This window comes from Excalfactoria chinensis, chromosome 16, assembly GCF_039878825.1.
Source record: "Excalfactoria chinensis isolate bCotChi1 chromosome 16, bCotChi1.hap2, whole genome shotgun sequence".
NCBI lineage: Eukaryota > Metazoa > Chordata > Aves > Galliformes > Phasianidae > Excalfactoria > Excalfactoria chinensis.
This window is the reverse complement of record NC_092840.1, coordinates 10,462,354-10,482,699: the sequence shown is the minus strand read 5'-3', so window position 1 is coordinate 10,482,699 and position 20,346 is coordinate 10,462,354. Positions and strand designations below refer to the sequence as shown.

Here is a 20,346-nt window from a genome sequence, read left to right as displayed (position 1 = left end):
TGTTCCAGCCTCACTGTCTGCAGCATCAGACAGAATGAGGGTACACAGAAAACCTATTTCCTCTGCAAGGAAAAAACTGTATGAAAAAGAAAAGTACTATTAATAGTCGTTATCTGAGATCTTATCATTTATACAAATTAGATCATGGAAAATGCAGAAGGTATAAAGATTAACCCAGTATGACATTTTTCTCTACCCTGCTCTTAAGTGAGTTGCATTATATAATGCTGGTAGTTCTGTCTCTACAGTATTGTAGGAATTTCAATTGTACCCATTAAAAAAAACAAAGTGAACTTATTTTTTTTTTTAACTAAGAGGGAGGTGCTGCTTTTAAGCAGGTATTATTTGTTATAAATGCTGCAGACAGACTCACAATCCTTTGTGATACAGTGTGACATCAGTAACAAAGATCAGAGGAGCTTCTGCTAAGGACAAAAAAAAAAAAAGACCTTATATTTAGTTGCTCCAAGTTCAAGGATGATATTTCATTGTAAAATTTCAACATTCAAGTAACTGATAGCTTGACCAATCATGAGACAAAGTGACATACATCCATGCCTGCAGTGAGAGAACGTGCCACAAAAGAAACAGATTACTCCAGTGATTTTTTTATTTAAGTTTTTTTTTTTTTTTTTTAATTAATAACTTCTTAGTTCAGCAAAAAAACCAAACCAACCCAAAGAGAACTGGAAGAACTACGCTCCACCTTCTTTATAAAAGAACTCTCTCAAAGAGACTATACACTTTATTCACCACTATGTCAAAGCCTATTATAACCACCCTGGCTTTCACAGCATCTATTCTACCACATTTCATGCTCAGCTTCCAAGTATCTCTTATAAAGGAGGTGGGGGTGTGCTTTAGACAGGTTAAAAAATATGCTGCACCTTTACAGTATTTAAACAATTACACCAAGCATAGTTCGTACATTTATCACATTAACTATCATCTGGCAACCATACACTTAAAAAGGTCTAACGTATAGAGTATGTAATACCCATGACAGATACTCTTACCTACGTAAGAGCATATAAAGATCAGGATTTATTCACCCTCCCCATCTGTAAGTTAGTTTCCCATCTAGACCAATATAAATGACATAAGAATCCCTTCATTCCATTGCACTACCGCAACCCTATATGCATAGAAAGGCAGATCAATTATCTGTAACAGCAAAATAAAGAGAATTTTTGAAGGGAATTTGAAGAACCTCTACTGCACAGGTAGTTCAGATGTTAAGTACGTCAGCTCAACTTCTTTCTCAGGTTTTTGTGGGTTTTTTTTGCCACATAAACATAACTTGAAGTGCAAGTGAGGTTGTACAAGTACTGCAGACATGATTTTTGACCAAAAAAACCCAACTCGGCACAAGAGGCTTGAGCACCAGCACAGAGACAAGTCTGTGCTGAGAGCCCATCTGGGGTGTGGGAAGTGGTGAATGAGAACACAAAGCACATTTCTGCATGTAATGTGCAAAGGCTTGATCTCCACAACTGCACTCATTTTGCTACAGCCAGAGATGAAAAATGAGATAAAAACAGCTGGGAATGGTTGTCCTGAGAAGATAACAATAACCATTAAAAAAAATCTAAACATAAAATACAAATACAGAAGCAACAGAACATTTGTTAATAAGTCTAAAAGACAGAAACGCAATGTTGTTTAAAAAGTTTCAAGTATTATTCCAGATCCAATTTCAATCCTACTCATAGGAGAAAAATGCCCAGAGATTAGGAAGAGAAGTCCACACGAAAGTGTATTTTTAATAGCATACAGGCATGGTCAGCAGACCCATCCTTGCGGCAGCTATTTTAAAAAACAAAAATCTAAATACAAATGCATAATTCTCATTAGCATTCATATTAAGATGTGCGTTACTGGAAATAGTTTAACCCACTGACACCAGTAGACACGATGTGCTGCATCATTTGTGCTCCATTATAACACAAGATAGCTGTGTACACTTTTTGTTATTGAACTATAAATCCTACTCACAAAATAAGGCATACCTAAAAAGAACATGGTATCTACAGAGGTAACGTGGTATGCTTTCTTCTCATTCTGTTTCACTCTACGTCCGATGAAAGAGAGGAATTGGTCCCAGTAGAGCTTTGTGAACATTAACTACCAAATTGCTTTGAGATAGATTAAATCATATTAATTGGGGGAAGAAATGGGGGCTGGAGGGGGGTGAAAATAGTGTTGGGATATTTTTTGAAGTGATGCATGGGATGTTTCTGGAACAAGCTCTCCAAAAGGCGTGAAAATAAAAGCTATGCTGTTAATGACAGAGATACCAGCGTCCCCCTTCATCATTCTTATCCCAAGCTAGACATGCCTCCATATTGCTACAATCTGTCGATTGCTTTCTGAAAGATTGTTCTTTCAAGTAAAGCTGCTATGTTCTGTTTTAAATTATAGCTTTTTCTACATTTTAACCAGTGTATGCATGCTAGAGAACAGCTGCATGGCAGAGGTACATACTTAGCATACAATATCAAACCAAAAAGAAATACAAAAAAATGAACCAGTGTGTCCTACTGGCTGCTGCTCTACGTCAAAAGCACTGTTTGGTCTTCTGATATAAAATACTACAGAAGTAATATTAGCAGAAGGCTGCTCTGCTTCAAGTATTACCCCAACCTTAAATGCAATTGTCAAATTTCTGTGCAATTAATTTTTGTTTATTTAACGTGAATAAAACCCATCTATATGACAAAACTAAGATAAGGAATCGTACTACTTCCACTGTAACACTGCACATATGGTACAAGCTTTAAGCTAAAACAGCTGTTCCATGGACGGACTTCTTTTCTTTAAAGTGAAGATTCATGTATTTCTAGCCCCAAAGCCATGAGTAGTGACAAAATAGCAGACCACCGCAAAATGCAGTTACAAATATACACGGACAATTTCCTTCTTAAATATTAATGGCTCTTGAAATAATCATCAGATACTCATACAAAACATTTCTATTTTTTAAGTCTAAGGATTATTCTCAGTTTCTTCACAAGTAGTGCAAATACACTCCTTATTCTTAGGCCTTCCCAAGGTATGGCTGGTTTCTGTGTGAGTTATTTCTGCTTGTGTTCTTCAGTGAAGCGACACAGGGACGTTGTAGTCATGAGAATGGAACACAATGCTTGCTGGACTTTCTTGGGAAAAAAAAAAACAACTACCTCATTCATACACAGTTGTCAAATTCTACAAATTAAGAAGTTCATTTCAGATTACCTGATGCAGAAGTTATTGGTTCCCTGCTATGGGAGAAATGAGAAGATCCCCTGAAACCTTAAACTGTACAAGCAGTATGACAAGTTTTTGTCCCCTCTCTACAGACAAGGATTCAGTTCTTGAATCGCGTTTGTTCACAAATGTGATTGAATTTCCTGAAATTCAAAGAGAAGTATTAATATGTAACAGAGTGCTCAGAAATCAAGCAACACAAGAGATGTCATCTTTCACAGGGTATTTTAAACAGTTCAAAGGAGAACATTTACATGCTAACGTAGCTGCTTTTCAGAACCTTTTTAGATTGAACTCTGCTAACATGCTACCAGTAACAGGATTTTCAGCATCTCCTGCCTAACAATTGGTAGTTCTAATGCATACAGAGAAAACCTGTTATTAAAAGCATTCCTTTGTACTTCGACATACTTCAAATCCAGAAGGCAAGTAAAACAGGAATCAAGAGAATTAATTTTGTTCTGAGAGACACTAGTTATTTTTATTAAAGCAGCACTACACAGCTCACTAGGAACTACTATGGCCCAGTCTCACAACACATTTCTACACGATCCTCTTCCGGAAATAAAATAAGTAAGGTTTTTCTCATTGTATATTATTTAAGTTCAGAGGGAATGGCAAGCCTGTCCGCACACAATTCTGTATAAGGCACTTTCTAATTCTCTAAAATCTCTCACTATTCATTTGGTTTTTCCTCTTCTTGGGTTATGTGTTCCCTGACACACATGTGAAACACGAGATGAAGAGCTAAGAGTGTTTTCTCCTTACCAAATCAGAGGAAAGAAAGCTTGCCTACATACCCAAACTGCTTATCAAAACGGTTTAGCTCAATAAAACAAACAAACAAAAATAACCAGCCAAATATCTAGGAGTGGTATATGAGGTTTTGAGGGTTTTTTTCCTCATTTCTATGGATTAAAACAACATTTTAAGCAGCAACCAGTAAAGCTCTAGAACAGCTAAAGCTGGAAAAAACAAGCAGAAAAAACCCTTCTCATTCTAGATGAAATTTTCCACCGAAATACGAGTGCAGACAACTGGAGAGTGCTTTGATACTGAATTAACTCCCTAGTGCTTCAAAATAAAATCTCCTGTGGGAAAACAGACAGCCTTGTAACATGAAATTACAGATAACAGCAGAGCTTTGAACTAAATCTGCAACTTAGATTCCAAATTATTTTTGAAAGGTATTTGGTAAAACTCTGCATTTGTATGTGGCTGGGGATTAATATTTTAAGTCTTTTTTATGATCTGCTTGAGCGAGCAGTACAGACTGGTTATTTTCAACCCACAGTACCTGAAACATAAAAGGAATTACGCTAATTGCGCATGCTCAGTGAAGCATTAGAAAGATGCTGCAGAATCTACAATCCATTATAAGCAATTTCTCACTAAGGAGTAAGAGCTCCACAGGCCTCCTTTTGCAAGAATGACTTGGCATCAGTTATCAGTAGCCTTCCTTTTGTAAAAATCAAGGACCTTATTCTGGATGAATAATTCTAGTGAATGACCTGTCTACCAGGTTTCCATTATCACATTCCAAACTTTTCTTCCTTCCCTTGTCACAAGTTATTCCCACCAATTTATCCTTTAATGTTTATCACTTTAATGTTTATTGTAATTTGCTAAAAATCATTTCTCATAGTTCCAAAAGAAATAGCAAAGGGCTAATTAATTATCTGCACAGTATTTTCAAGGAGCGCTCAAGACATGAGCAAATGAAAATCTGCTTGAGGCAGAGAAAGATATGAATGAAGGAGAAGTTAGGGGTAGAAAACATCAATTTGAAAGTGCTAGCGGTACCTTCAGACATGCAAGAAGGGTCCATTTCCAAGCTGTGTTTAAAAACAAACAAAAACTCACAACCCAAAGCTCATTCACTTCTACTTGCAGTGCAGCAGTGTTTCTCATGCAATTTTTAGCACTCCGAAGGTTTTGGTTTTAAGTGAAAGCAAAAACTCACTGCTTTCTAAAAGGTGTAACTTACATGGCATGATGTGCTTTGACCTGAGTTCGGCAGTTGCGTCCCCAGTAGCAATCAGGACGTGATGTGACAGTCACTGCAAGGCAAAGAGAACACTACATTTATTTATTTCTGAAGCCATTAAATAAGGTGACATAGAGCACCATGCCACTGCTACTGGTGCTTACTGACCACAGCAACAGTAAAAGACGTTACTGGCAAGAAACTAAAGTAACCTACATTAATTCACCTTCCCAGAAACTAAGAAAGCAGTCAGTGAAGGACTAAAAGCACAGTTCTGAACTTTAGGCTCAAACAGACTTATGATGAAAGGATCTGTTTCTCAGTGCTCTCAACTGCAGCTCTACTATTCAGTTTAACAGATACTGACTTCATGTTTTAGGACACCAGGCATATATCTAGATACCTTTCCATTAAAAAGAAAAACCCATTCATTTGGCTAGTTTGATCTTCTCCCCCAGTTTTATGTACACAGTAACTGAGTGGTGCAGCAGGCTGTTATGCTAAAGCGATGACGAAAATGAGGAAAAACAAGGTGAGCTGTCTCATTACGCACAGAAATAAAAGCAGAATTCTCAGTAGTTAAAGATGTGGAAGCTCTTGCTAACAACAAGAACCGAATGGATCAAGTAACGCTTGAAAGTGGACTACTGGAAGAGTTTCTGTTCCCAATCTCAAACCTGATGAAGGAGGCCGCAACACACATCACATTTCAACCTAAGACTTCATATAGAAGATCCAAGAATAAAAGTGACTAACTTTTTAATTGACTCCGTCTGTACTGTGCAAAGTTCACCTCACCTGGCAGTTCAGCAACAGGAATATTTTGCCTGTACTGGTAGGCGAGTTCTCGAAAGCTGCGAAGGCCACAACAGTAGCAAAGCACTGTGTTCCCAGTAATTCTGTAATCTGCAGAAAAATACAGTTTGTACATAATGTCAGTGTAAGGAATAGGAAATCCAATTTAACAAAGATGTCACGATATCACAAGTTATGTATATACAGAACATCAAACCTCTTGATTTCTCACTCAGTTCTACACATATATGTATACACACAAAGACTTACATGTGGACAAAAGTGAACAAGACGTACCTGACAGCATAAAAACTCCTCTTTGAAGAGCTAACAGACTTTCATTTAACATATTCTTCCAAGTCAAACCCCTGGATGCCAGGTAATCCTGAAAAAGAAAAAGTTGGTTTCATATTGAAAAATCTCCAAAACTAAAATGACACCAAGCTCTCATTAGCTCTCAAATATTTCCAAATGTAGATCTAGCTATGCTTTCAAAATGGGATGAGGCTGCTTGCAAATAAAAATAGAGTAACAGAATACCATTTCTTTTAGCTTTCAAATCACCAACAAAACTGTTAGCTCAGTATCCTTCATTCAGAATATTCTTTTCTTTTGCTAAATGAACGTACAGACATTTCCATTGGCCACACTATCATTTAACTTGGCAGCTTCCAGACATACATGTTTGATAAATTAAATATCACTATCATTTCATGAGCAAATCTTAAACAACACAAATTTATTATTATGTATCATACATAAACACTACCAAAAAAAAAAAAAAATACCTTTAGGATATCTGACTCATAGTGGTTGTTATTTAGGACTCCATCTAAACACTTGTCGCCAAGGTTTATTTCTAATTGGAAGAAGAAAAGAAGAATTTTTATTTCTTCCCAAACCCTTTGGCCCTCACATATATTCTGAAGGCTCTTTTGTTTCCTGGAATAACACACAGGCTCATGCAAGCACCAAGCACATGGCCGAGTTCAACACATGCTGAACACATACGTGCAATACATCATTTCTAGCTGCAATCAAAGACAAGACACTAAGACTTCACAATTACAAACAGTACTACTGATCTGCACAAATTTACAGTGTTATTAAAGCATATTCTACAATCAAGTCTTTTCAACAATTCTTACTTTTCAAAGCATCTAAAACCTCGAGTTTTGGGAGACTAGAGAAAAAGCTTTCTTTCTCAAATTTCTAACTTGTTAACATCAGACACTCAACGCTCTTGCAATGATATTTGTGGTTCTCCTACTAGGTTGAAATACGCCACGTTTTTTTTAATGCTGGAAAGCAATATGCTCAATGCTAAGACATACACATTCAAGAATCACTTATGTTTGTAGCATGAGGGCACAGCCTCCATTTCCTCTTGCATAACTGTGGTAGTCTATTGCATTTCATAAACTACCCAAAGTTTTAGGTAGACAGAAACTATGGCAAAGAGAGCAGACTCATAAAAAACACATGATTCCAAAATACCACAGAATGGTGCCAAACAGCCAAAACATGCCATCCGAGTGCAGCCCCAGTATAAGTGACAGAAGGGCTGCAGACAAACAGTACCTGTAAAACAGCAAAGAAAAACCCTGTCAGGATTGCACACAACAAAACTCAACAGTCTGTCATTTTTATAGCAAGAGTCCTGATAAGCTTTGTTTAAAAAAAAGTACAGCTTCCTTATTCAAAAAAGGGGATTAATAAATACATTTTATAAAGGAAGACAGTTTCATGCTTTGACAAGAAGACTCCAAATAAAGAATATAAAATAAAATCACTCTTCAAAATAAACTTAATTTTCATTAAAACAAAGAGAGACTTATTTTTCAAAATTTTTCTCAAGTTTGGCTACAGAACTAAATACAAACATTGTTGAGGAGCAACATGAGGATTCTGTTCACGCTCTGCTCTTCGGTCAGGCATTGGCTGAAAGCAGCAGGTGCAGATTACGTGACTTCCTTGAGCAGGACACACATATTCCTGGACAGCTACATGAGTGAGAAAAAAAGTAAGAAAAATGAATGACTGAACAATGCAAAGAATTACAAAATGGACTAGGAATCCTAGAGAACAATAGACAAAAATCTGAATGTAACAAGCAAGCTGCTAACAAGACTTTGTGACACTGACCTGCAGGAAAGTTGGCAGATGTGGAGGGTGCATCTCCCAGTGCTTGCATTCCTCCTGCTTCTGTCTCCTGGCCCGTGCCAGGCAGAGCTGGAACAGAGTGTCTCCGATACCCTGGGCACTGTCTGCATACTATATATGGCTGACTGAAAGAATAAAATAAGGTCATAGGAAATCATACTCAAATGCAAATATAACTCCTCACTATGCTAGACAGGGTTGATTATACCCTTCAAAGTTTAATTTGGAATTTCTTCATCCAGTAACACAGGGAGGACCTCTAGGTATACCACATAAAATGCTTGCTGTTGAAAAAGAAGAGATATTTTGGTGGCTAGTAATCCCTTGGTCAAACATCAGCTGCTTCGGGAGCACACACCTGGTGAAAGCAAGATCCCAGATGCATTAATTGCAGCTATACTTGTATGGTCATAGACTGCTGTTTTTCATAACAAAACCTTATCCAGAAATCAGTTTCCTGTAAAGCAACAGCCACAAAGGATACTTCCACACTTCATGAGATGCTGCCGTACTATTCAGGAGAAAGTTGTTAGTCATAAACTGAATCTTACTGGGCTTCAAGGAGTTCCAATTTAACATTGGATTGCTTAAGGATGGCCAGTATATTGCAAAGATTTTTACTAGTAAAAATGAACTTGCCTGGAAACAAGAGAAAGGTTCTTTCTGGAAATGATCGTGGAAACAATATCAGCAATACCAATGCTCTGAACGTTTTTGAAACTAATTAAATTTGTACATTTGGGCACTCAAGTATAAGCAAATTCAATTCAGTGCACAACTTAAACAGACCTACCTGATATCTGAAGATTCACTGTCTACGTCTGACAATTCCAGCAAATCTTCTGAACTTCCTTCCTCGTCTGAAAAAGATCTCCGCACTTTAGGCTGCAACATGTCTTGAGTAATTTTGTTTCTAGCATCCATGCTACGTACATCATCTTCATTACGACATTTATCTGTATGAAAAACCAAATTCAAGTTTCAAGAGAAGAGCACAGAATTCTTCACATTTGTTATTTCCATTCTACTCTATTTACACAGGCATAGCATTTTTGTTGCCACAAAATTTGTTTTTAGATAATGGTTCGAGAAGATCTTGGATTTTTGCAGACTTGTCAGAGAAAACAGAGTACTACGAGTACTCTGTATACGTACAAATACTTTATTGGCGATAGACTTTGTGCATACATGAGCTATATAGTTAATGTGTGAAATACATCAGGTTCTGTTACACACACTTGAACTTGCCTGGATGCTGAATCAGATAAGCTTCAACCAAGTTGTTCAGTATGTGATTTTTACAAATACGTTCTACTGGACAACGACAAGTTGGACACAGAGAAGACCTTTCCATCCATCCTGAGTAGCAGGCAGCACAGAAAGTATGCATACAAGGCTGCAAGCTGGAAAACACAAGCGGAACAAGTAAACACTAAATATTTCATTTTTTTAAATTTACATTCATAACACTTTAAAAAAACATTCAAGATCTGCTTAGATAATAAGAAAGACTCATTAAAGAAAAAAAAAAAAAGACTTGAAGTGTTTGTAAATACCCCAAATCTCCCGGTCACCTCAAACCGTTGTCACTGACCCAATAGCACAAGAACAGTTTTGTCAGTCATACAGACCTTACACAGTCATGCAGCAATTCTTGGCAGATAATGCAAGTTAATGTTTCCTCCATCTTATCTGGTTTCACATTTGACATTTTGGCATCTTCGGAGCCAATTTTAATTATACATTCAAGTGGAGCTGCTGCTGGAAGATTTGGGCAAGCACCTTCATCTACAAAGACAGGAAACTCCACAGTATGTAGATTTTGAAACCTTTTTTTTTTTTTCCTCCAAGTGTTAAAAAAAAGACCAGAAAGGCACACACAAATTCCTTGTTCACTGACAGTGGCACCACTAAAGTTTCCTGCTTTTCACATAATGGTTTCTGCTAATAAAGTCATCCTTCTCACTGGATCAGAAACCAAGCAATCAAGAAAAAAAGAATCGAAAAAGGACTGATGACACTGATCTGACTGAATCTGGAGATGGGAAGTCAAGTAAATAATATTTCTTGATTTAACACAATACAGCAGCATAGAATGACATTATGAAGGGGGAAAAAGTTACCCACTGTAAGTTACCTTACAGAATCATGGACCTGCAGGGGTTGGAAGGGACCTCAAGAGGTCACTGAGTCCAACCCCCAAGTTAAAGCAGGTAACCTTTCAATCCCTTCTAAATTTGATGAGTGCCTTTGTATTTATTTCATGTTAAAAATCCACACTTATTTTTCTTAAGCTTCTGTTCACCTCACTGGGTTTCCATGAAAAATAAACAGCATTAAATTTCTAATTTAAACTTTTAAATTAACTTTCAATAATAATATTAAAGAGGAGATTGCAGAATACTGAAGCATACTAGCCTCCTTTTAATCTTTTCTTAGCAGGTTCCAAAACTTCTTCCTCCTCTGTCCTTTGAGAACCCAATTCTGTATTTTCTTTGTCACCGATTTCTGAAGTGATTGCAGAAATGTCAGCATTCACATCCAGCTTTTCATGTTCATCACGAAGTGCTCTTAGACACATAGATTCTAAGATGGGCAAAGCAGGCACAGGAGTGAAGAGTGAGGATTGTGATCCTGAAAAATGAAAACAGAGAAGTGAACACAGTTGCATACAGATATGGGACATGAAAAACAGAAGTTACGCAAACGCTGATGACGCACATACATCAATCCAGACATCTGTACAGGAAAAAAGAATGCCAAAGCACAAGTAACGGATGTATGGTTACACTACATGCAATCTGACTCAATCTGACTAATCAGAGGACATGGGAAAAAAAGGCCTTTAGTTGTGTAACCCTACTAAAAATCCCATTCAAAGTGCAGAGCGCTGGCATTTTAACTAGAACTTATAACGGAAATGTGAAGCACCCTGAAGGGATAAGGTTAAAATTAAAATCTGGTCTAACAGCTGATGAGATAGCACACTAAATACTTGATATAACTCTTACCAGATGTAGAAGGATTATCCTGTTCAACAGATGCAGACTCAGTAAGAGAGGTAGAAGAAGCATTAAAGAGGTTAGATGTAGAAGTAGATGGCTGTGGTTCCTCATAGCAAGACTGAGTAGCTGATGGTGATGAGGTAATTTGGTTCTCATCATTACTTCTTCCTGTACTTGAGGTATCTTTGGTCACATGGCATTGGTTTTCTACATTAGCTTCTACAGCTAGAGGGAAAAAAAAAGGGAAAGAAAAAGATCTGTGATAGTCTTTACATGATGGCTTCAGAATCCCAAGTAATCAAACTCTAAAAAAAGCACTGTTAGTCACTGCAGCTTAGCGACTCTTCTTGAATCTTCAATTACTTCCTTACCTACTGGTTCTTGAGTTGCATCGTGTTTTGTGTTTAAGGATTCATAAAGATAAGCAACGTCTGAAAGAGAGAAAAAAATATTAAACAGAATTTTTAAATAAAAATCACCTAACCTCAATCTCACACAAACATGTTCCACTACCAGGCAGATGCTTCCCCAAAGTGTCTGACAACACAACAGGCAAACGAGGGACCACCTCTACAGTACAACGTTAATACTCCTACTTAGGAGGCAATTAGGAACAACACAGCAAGATCTTTTCTTCTCGGGAAACCAGGCAGAGAGGCTTTTGTATGAGGTTCGACTTGTGCCAGCCATGGAACCAGAGGCTCAATCATTTCGTACATGTAAAATCTGCTCTAAATCACAGCAAACCAAGCATTTTTTTCCTGATACTTCAGTCAAAGTTATTTAAAGGAGGTTATTATTTCTGAGCTCACCTCTCAAATTCTTCACTCAATCTTAGATTTCTTTGCAAGAAACATAAACTCTAGAACATGCAGATTAATAGCATGCACCGAGTTTTATCCTAAAACTAATTTAGTATCCATTAATACAGAACAATTGAATAATATTTCCCTTTCCACCAACCTTTGCACACAAAAACCTTTCCAGGTTTACTGATTTTACTTATACTACAGGATCTTTTCCCATTCATCTTTAAAAGAATAAAGCAACAACAACAATATCAAACTCAACTTTGGCAGTGAATTCCTCATTCTTTTTTGGTGCCAAAAACTGCTTAAATGTGATATACAAAGAAAGTATTGCTAACAACCTTGAGAATTTGGGGTTCTGAAAGAAGTACTGGGTATGTGAACAGGACCTTATCAGTTATTGCATGCACCATTTCTTTCAAATCTGCTCCTAGGCAGGCTTCAGTGTGACAGCTGCTCAGACCTGTCTTTGTAAACACTGGCAAATCCACAACCCATTCCATGGGAACTTGTTTCTACACATTAACAAATTATTCACCTTAAAATGAAATAACCCTGATTTAATTGTATTGATGTTTATTTTCTCTTGTGACATAAAAAGACTACACAATTTAAAAAACAAACAAGCCATCCTTTACTTACTGTTCTCTGGCTCATTTTTCCTGTAAACAACATAGATCACATCTCCAGTTTGTAAAGGGTGCGTCTGCTTCTTAACCACTTTTAGTTTATTAATTACTGTTCCATTAGTACTAAAAGGAAAAATAAAAGATAACAATATAAATGGTTCCACGACTACCTGGGAGAAGGAAAGGAAAATTCAAGATACTTTTAATGAAAAAAACCATTGGCTCTCCAAGATACTTTAAGCAAGGATAAAGAAACACGTTCAAAAATAAAACCAAAGAAAAGAGAAAACCTGTTCCAAAGAGAGAAGTGCAGGACTGTTTGTACTCCAAAGCTCGTTTGCAGCTCCTAGTAAAGACGTGGTCTTCATAAAGACATGACACTTGGCCACTGCCTCAAAATAATTCACTGACTGTTACTATAGAAAAGTCTCCATCTTTCAAATATGAAAGAAGAAAGGGCAATAGCATTCCTATTCAAGAAGCTCTAGGTTATGTTCTCTAATTAACAATGGCAGTCTCCTAAGGCATTCCAGCACACAGGAGCTTCTGTACAGTAAGGGATCCATTACTGGTGTTCGTATTGCTTCCTTTTTGCTTTAAATAGTGAAAAACTTAAACTCCAAGGTTACTTAGCGCATCCGCAACTAAAACCCAAGAAGTCAGATAAGAGAACTATCATGCACAACTTACAGGAGAGTTGGAAGGAATTATTTTGGGATCTATAAAAGCTCCAAGACTTACAGAAGAAATTAAACCAGGAAAGAAGCAAATATAAAGCACTGCTATATTAATGAAGATATCTTTGCTCTTTCACTGTGAGTCATGTTCAATATCCAAGCTCTTTGCTTTTAATAATTCAGTCATTATTCAAATACTGAAAAATTTTAGCTACCTTGTGATAAGCCTCTTTCAGGCCTGCAGCATTCTAGAACTTCCGATTTCTGCCATTCAATGTCTAATAATTAGTACCAAATATGAAAGCAAAGAAGATGCTTTTTCCCCCCTCAGCAAAACACCTCCTCCAAGAAACGACAGCAAACCTTTGCTGCCACCTCCTGGAAGGCACTACTTGTTCTCAGGACACATTCCAGTCTTCCTCAACTGGCCCAGTTTTTACCTAGAGGAGAGCGATGGTTATTCAGATATAAACATCTTCCCTTCTCCTTATTGTTTTTCCTTTAAAAAGCAACTTGAACCTGGGAAAATCTCCTGTCGTTTAGCAAGACAAATAGAGAAATAACTTTGTACTGCTGACCTTTTCAGACACAATGTTGAAAGTGTTGCATTAAAAAAGCTAAAAGGGCAAGCAAGCCTTTTTGAATAGCCACTGCTCAACTTGTTCAAAACATCACTTCTTCCTTTTCTCTCTGCAATGGCTTTCACTGCCCACATACATGAACCCACTGATCCAACACATTAAAAAGCAACTTTAAGCATCAACAAAGAAAAAACTTTGGGTCACATCAATCACTGTTCCATGGATATTTTATTGCCTTACTTGCTAACCACTGGGGTTTGTTACATTACTACTGGTTCTGTTTACCCAATAATTTCGAGTCCTCTTCACATATTTCCTCTCATCTGCAAATTTATGGTAATTCTTTCAAAAATAGATTCATGAACTCATCATGCTACCATGGAGGTTCATAACAACGTTGACCATCTACGCGTATTTAATGATATTCTTTGATTTAGCTACAAAACAAAAAACAAAGTTCACTCAGCCCAGCTATCCCATGCTAGCTGCCTCCTTCAATGCATTCCTTCTCGCCAGAAAAATCTGAGCTTAACCACAGCAATGTTTCCAAACTATTTTCCACTTAACAGCAGAAAAAAGCTGATGCTGCAGTATTTTTCTGGGACTCTGGGCATCAGTACTGCCAGCTCAAACATTCAGAATGCTTCTTTCAGCCTGCTGGATTCTTTAGAGCTTAGCCGATACTCAGTGCAAACGTCAGAAGACTCAGAGGAATGGAGTCTTCTGCAAATAGATATACTAACTCATTCAGTTTTTTTGACCCAGCAAGAGATAACTGCACTTCATACCACCACACAGGCAAGAAGAACCCTGGAATGGCCCTAGATCATTTTTGTCAGCTGCACATAAACATAACATGCATAAGCAGCTGATGTTAGTACTCCATAGGCATGCAGCCCATCTATGACATCAGCAGTTTAACAAGTCCCATCTTCTCATGAATGCATCATGTGAAAAAATGGGTTTAATTTGACTTAGCTAGTTGTTTTTTTTTGCCAGTTGGGAGAGGCAAAGAAGGAAAAAGAGGAAAGTTTCTGCATTGCTCACAATTTCTTTAGATTTTATTATCACCACATGGGTAAAAACTCATTCTACCAACTGCATGCACTTGAAACAAGGGATGGTTTTTCAAACAGATTTACAGCTGCCCCCTGAAACTACCATGATCAGCAAACGTGGCCTGATCCATTGCTTGAAATGTCTTGATGTACGGATAATGCTGGACAATGACATTTATAACCGTTCCGTAGAAATCCCAGGATTTTTTTCTCTATAAGTTAGCATTTCATCCCATGGCTTCTTGGAGTACAAAGTTTCCCAACAGCCACAAGCCGCTGGGGTTTTGTTCAGACACCTATCCTTCAGATAACCTACTACCTCTAGTTACAACCTAGATGGGGAAGGGGAACTAAACCTTTAACAAGCTTGCGGGTGACACCAAAGTAAGGGCTACATTCAGAACATGTGAGAGTTGGGCTCTTGAGAGGGACCCAGGCAGACTGCTGGGAATACGGTGATAAGGTCAAACCCAGCACTCTGAAGCTGGGATGGAACAACCACCCACAACAGTAAAGGCTAAGGACACATCAACAAGGGATCCTGGTGAATTTTATGCCTAAACATAAGATCATACACTTTGGATTTATGCCTAGGTGTAAGTCAGCAGCGTGCCTTGGCAGTGAGGGAGCCCTACAGCACACCTGGTTATATTAACAAGGGTGTAGTCAGAAGATCAAGTGAAGTGATTAATCCCTTTGCTTGGAAATCATTTGCCCAGATCTACAGTATTTCATCTAGCTTTGGAACACCTGTGACAAGGAAGGCCATGATAGACTTAAGAGAGCCACTGCAGTGGCCAGTGGGCTGGAACACAAGACCCACGAGCTAAAGGGGTAAAGGAATTGGACCTGTTTTTCCTGAGAAAAGGTGGCTTGGGCAGCGTGAGACCTAACAGCAATCATCCAGTACCTACAAGAAAGATACCAAGACTACGGAGTCAGGCTCATTACGTAGAGTCAAACAAAATGCAAAGAAAAAAACACTGCTCGTATAATCAAGGTTCAGGATAAGGGCCAAGAGATGCTACCAGATGTCTCTGCTTAAAGGACCAGAGAACACCTAGACAAGCCAGTTCAAATAGAATGGCAGCCCTTCTTCGACTGAGTTGGAAATAGGTGACCTCCTGAGGCAGCTTCCAACATCAGTAATTCCACGAGATTCTGTTTTACTGGAGGAAAATAAAACAATAAAAACTCATGTAGAGATGCAGAAGAAGTGAGATCCTCTTACTATCAGCACAGCCACTCATTAACAAAGCGACAAAAATTCTGCTGGAAGATGTCAACTAAATCTCACAGATTGTGCCAGCAGTGCCACAGCAGATGCACCCACTGTTCAATTAAAGGTTTTTCTAGAACATTCTCCAAGCCTCAGGAAGCATCCAACACTAACCTGAACTATTAGAACAAAAGACCTAACTGCATCCTGGTACATTTGAAAAGGAAACAGCAAAATCAGCATGGTACTCTGTAAACTCTGTTGTCCTCATCTTTGGGTGTAGAGCTTTCTAGACACGAAGAAAGGGGGGAGCTGGCAAAAGGAATACTTTTTTGTTTCTTTATTGACTGCAACAGTGGGGCAGAAAACGAATGTGGTTTACAGAAACACTTTAAAATGTCACGGATTTCTTGAAACGCAATAAACCAGAAGCTTTCTGCAATCTCAGACAAAAAAATCCTGTCAAAACCGAAGCAGATGAAAATGCGAAGGGGGTTACAACCTCCTCCTAAGAAATATCCTTCTGCTCAAATTCCTCTCTCAGATTTCACAAAGAAAACAAGATAAAATCCAATGAAAACCACCCACAAACCCCCACGGTGCTATTTGTACTCCCACAGTAACCTTAAAACTCTACAGGAAATAACATGACTAACATGCCAAGTTCACTGGCCTTCAGTATATGAAGAAGTCCGTAATGAACTTTACACATCAAAAGTAGCTTCACAAAATTAGCTTATATTTTTAATAGTAGCTCCAGTGAGGTACGTGCTTATATCTTTTTACATTAAGGACCTTAGTTTCCAAACCCTTAATGCACCATGGAAATAATCATCCTGGTTAAACAAACCCCAATAAGCCATTTTGCTTTCTCTCACAAGTCCAAAGAAATACCCCAGAGAACTATTACACCATCAGTATTTTCCATGGGTTCCTTTGAAGAGGAAAAAAATACTGGGGAAGCGCAACAAACAAACAAGAAAAACAACCAACTCCACATCTGCAAAAAGAGAGGAAGAAAAATGAAGGAAAAGGATTTGCTATTAATGCCTTGAATGGTACCCAAGATTTTATTTCACGGACTAAAGAAAAGATAATAGTGGAAGCTCAAAGGAGAACCAACCTTGTATCTTCCAATGACACTTGACCAGACTCTTCATCCACTATGATTTTACAGTGATCTCCAGACACCAGCTTGTTGCCAGGGAAAGATAAGTCACAACCTTAAAAAGAAAGCAGATTTTCCAGTGTGCTTAAAAATACACATTACACAGACAGCTCAGAATTCTGCATGTCTATAAATGCACAACAAACTGACTCGTGTACATTTGTAATAGTTCAAAAACTCTGCTGGAATATAAGCAGAAATATGCCCATCTACGTGATGTATAAGCACTGTGCAATAGCCCCACATACCAATACAGGGTTATTTCAACCACTTCAAGATGCTTTAGATCCCTTCCTTTACCCATTTCCAGCCTTCCCAAATGAAAATCGAACCGCAATTACTCCACTCTAGAGCGGTTCAAATTCACATGAATCTGAGGTGCACTCAATCCAAATTCTGGAGATCTTTGTCACAGAGCACCCAGCCCTTTTTCATACCAGTGTAACACCAGAATACACCCGAGGGAGTACTGGGGACCAGCATTTGATAAATGAGAGTACCGCTCCTCTACCTTAAAGTCCTGACAGAAGCCCACTGAAGTGCAAAGGCCAAAACATACCAAGCAACTTGCCACTATTTCCATTCTATTCAATGCGAGTCTCTATGATGACTTCCAAAAACACAAAAGGCACATAAACAGGACTAACACAGGCACTCTCGGAATCAACTGTCTTTTTTTATTACTTGCACTGTATCAGTTGTCCTAAAAGGTCCATTCACGTGTACATGTTCCCATGCCACAACTTGGAAAACAAGATAAAAGATCCGCACATAACCCTCGATTCACACAGCTCGGGGGCACGAGGGACCACCTAGGCAGCACTTCCAGAAGCTGAAGGCCCCGGGCTCTCTACTTCCAGCCCACCTCCGAAGGCTACAAGGCCGGACCGGGGATCACCACCGTCCCACACGGCGCAGCCCGTCCCACCTTTCTTCCTGCCAATCGTCCACTCTCTTTTCAGCAGCAGGACGTGCGGCTCCGCTTCCTCAGCACCCAGCCGGGTCAGCCTCCCCCAGGGCTGCCGCTGCTGCTGCCTGCTCTGCTCGCCTCCTTCCGAGCGCTCCATTTGCCTTCACATCTGCCGAAAACAAACAAAGCGAACCCGAACCCCCCATCACACAGCAGCCGGGGGCGAGGGGCCACTTGGGAGCCGGCGCCCCGTCTCCCTGTTGGGCCGGCCCGGACCCCGAAGCGCCGCCGCCTCTCGGCCCCCCCCGGTGCTCCCGGCCCTGCCCGCTTCCTTTTGTGTCGATCCCAGAGCCCTCCCCTCGCCCCCCGGCCTCCCGCCGCCAGCCCACCCCCCTCCGCTTCCCGCCGCCCCCACCCCGCAGGGCCGCTCCCCGCCCGAGGAGAGATCGGCCCGGGGCGGCCTCCCTCCCCCCGCTCACTTCTCTCCCCAACTTTCCGCCCTCCGCCCCCATCGGGCCCCGCTCTCTCGGCGCCGCGGGGTACGCAGGAGGTACCGCGGCCCCCCCGCCGCCTCCACCCGCCCCTTCGGGCGCGGCGCCCCCTCCCCTCGGCTCGGCCCTTACGCCCAGTCCCGCGGCCGAGGCGGCTCCTGTCAACAGACATTGCCTCCCTCAGCTGATCAGGGCGGGGCGGGGCCGGCCCTGCCATTGGAGGCGGCGCGCGGCGGCCATAGAGAACGCGGCGGCGGCAGAGGCGGAGCTTCCGGCGCCCACAACCGAGCCACGCCTGCTAGAGCGCCGCCTCTTCCGCCGACACCGGAAGGATGATAGTGAGAGTAGGGCGCCGGAAACGCCTAGGCGGACATCTTGGGTGTGGGCGGACCCGCAAGTGGAATAACGTGGCGGGCGCCATCTTTGATGCGGGCAGGATGAGCCGGGTCTCATGTCGCGAACAATACCGCCCGTTTAACTCCTCGATACGTAACAGATAAGAAGATTCTCGAGTTTCTGTTACAAAACACTGAAAACAGAACCAAAACGTTGGGAAAAAGACCAAAAACCAAACAACCACCACCAAAACAAAACAAAACAAAACACGTGCACTGATTTGCTTTGATATTGCTACCTGGTTCATAGGCTTGTGTGTTCAGATTTTGCCTTCATTTTGCCCTTCCCTGAAAGCCCCGTGGATCCCTTTGGCCGCAGGAGCCTCACAGCATCATCAGCCTGTGTAAGAGCCCTTCAGCTCTATGGATACAGGCAGAATTATCTGCTGTACCTGATGCACAGAGCACAGCATTACTTACAGTTTGGAATCACACGGGCCTCAGTTCAAGAGAAGTCATAAGCTCCCATGTGAGACAAAATGGAGGCACGTCCTCGGGAGCTTTGCATTATTGACCTGCAAGAATCGGTTCTTTAGGGCCCGTCTGTGTTCCTTACAAAGTATCTGCCTGTAAAATGCCCTTCTGACTTTTAACTTAGTCCTCACTGAGCAGTGAGTGCCTTTTATACACTTGAAGAGAAATTATAAGTGGAGGTTACTGTGACTCAAAAGCATTTCGTTCTCATTACTGCTCACGGTTACCAGTCATTGTTATCTCTGAGAGGCAGAGAAAAATACCAGCACATGGGAGGTGCAACTGAAAGCCCAACAGCCAAATCTTTTGTGCGAACCACAGCATCAGCTAAAGGAGGAAGTTGTTTTGTTACATTGTGGCATCGAGAAAACATTTGCTAAATATTCCTGCCAAGAAGTCCCTTTGCAGTCACACCGAGGAATTACTGCACCTTGGTGATAGCACAGTGCAAGCAAACGATTGGTTCAGCTGGTGCAGCCCTCCTGTACTCTCCATGTGAAAAGGCAGCAAGTGAAACACACAGCTAGCTTAACGAGTCCTGTGTGGATGGGAGACTCAATTAAAATTGAATTATACAACAAAGTAGGTTTTAAACGCTGCACAGCTTAGCCAGCCAGATAAATAATAATTAGAGATATACTGATCTGCTGCTCTGTGCGGTGGAACAGCAGACTGCCATAGCTGGTTTTGATACACATTACGTCCCCTCCCAACTCAGGGTGGCTTTCCTGGCATTCCA

At 40.2% G+C, this 20,346-nt stretch overlaps 1 protein-coding gene across 2 annotated transcripts; it reads right to left on the bottom strand.

Annotated features, from left to right (window-relative positions):
* Nucleotides 1-636: 636 nt before the first annotated feature.
* Nucleotides 637-18,995, bottom strand: CHFR (checkpoint with forkhead and ring finger domains). 2 transcript variants are annotated; one of them, XM_072351266.1, is made up of 18 exons: nucleotides 18,871-18,995; nucleotides 18,266-18,416; nucleotides 17,293-17,392; nucleotides 12,648-12,757; nucleotides 11,568-11,627; nucleotides 11,203-11,421; nucleotides 10,610-10,825; nucleotides 9,823-9,979; nucleotides 9,440-9,594; nucleotides 8,985-9,147; nucleotides 8,174-8,316; nucleotides 7,912-8,031; nucleotides 7,526-7,609; nucleotides 6,817-6,887; nucleotides 6,326-6,413; nucleotides 6,032-6,139; nucleotides 5,234-5,306; nucleotides 637-3,389 (listed from the first exon to the last, which is right to left on the bottom strand). In XM_072351266.1, exons 2-18 carry the CDS (start codon nucleotides 18,402-18,404, stop codon nucleotides 3,347-3,349), a joined length of 2,049 nt encoding a protein of 682 aa, XP_072207367.1. In that variant the 5' UTR covers nucleotides 18,405-18,416; nucleotides 18,871-18,995; the 3' UTR covers nucleotides 637-3,346. The 2 variants fall into 2 exon arrangements, with proteins under 2 accessions (XP_072207367.1, XP_072207368.1); XM_072351267.1 differs by lacking the exon at nucleotides 18,871-18,995 and adding an exon at nucleotides 18,727-18,808.
* Nucleotides 18,996-20,346: the final 1,351 nt, after the last annotated feature.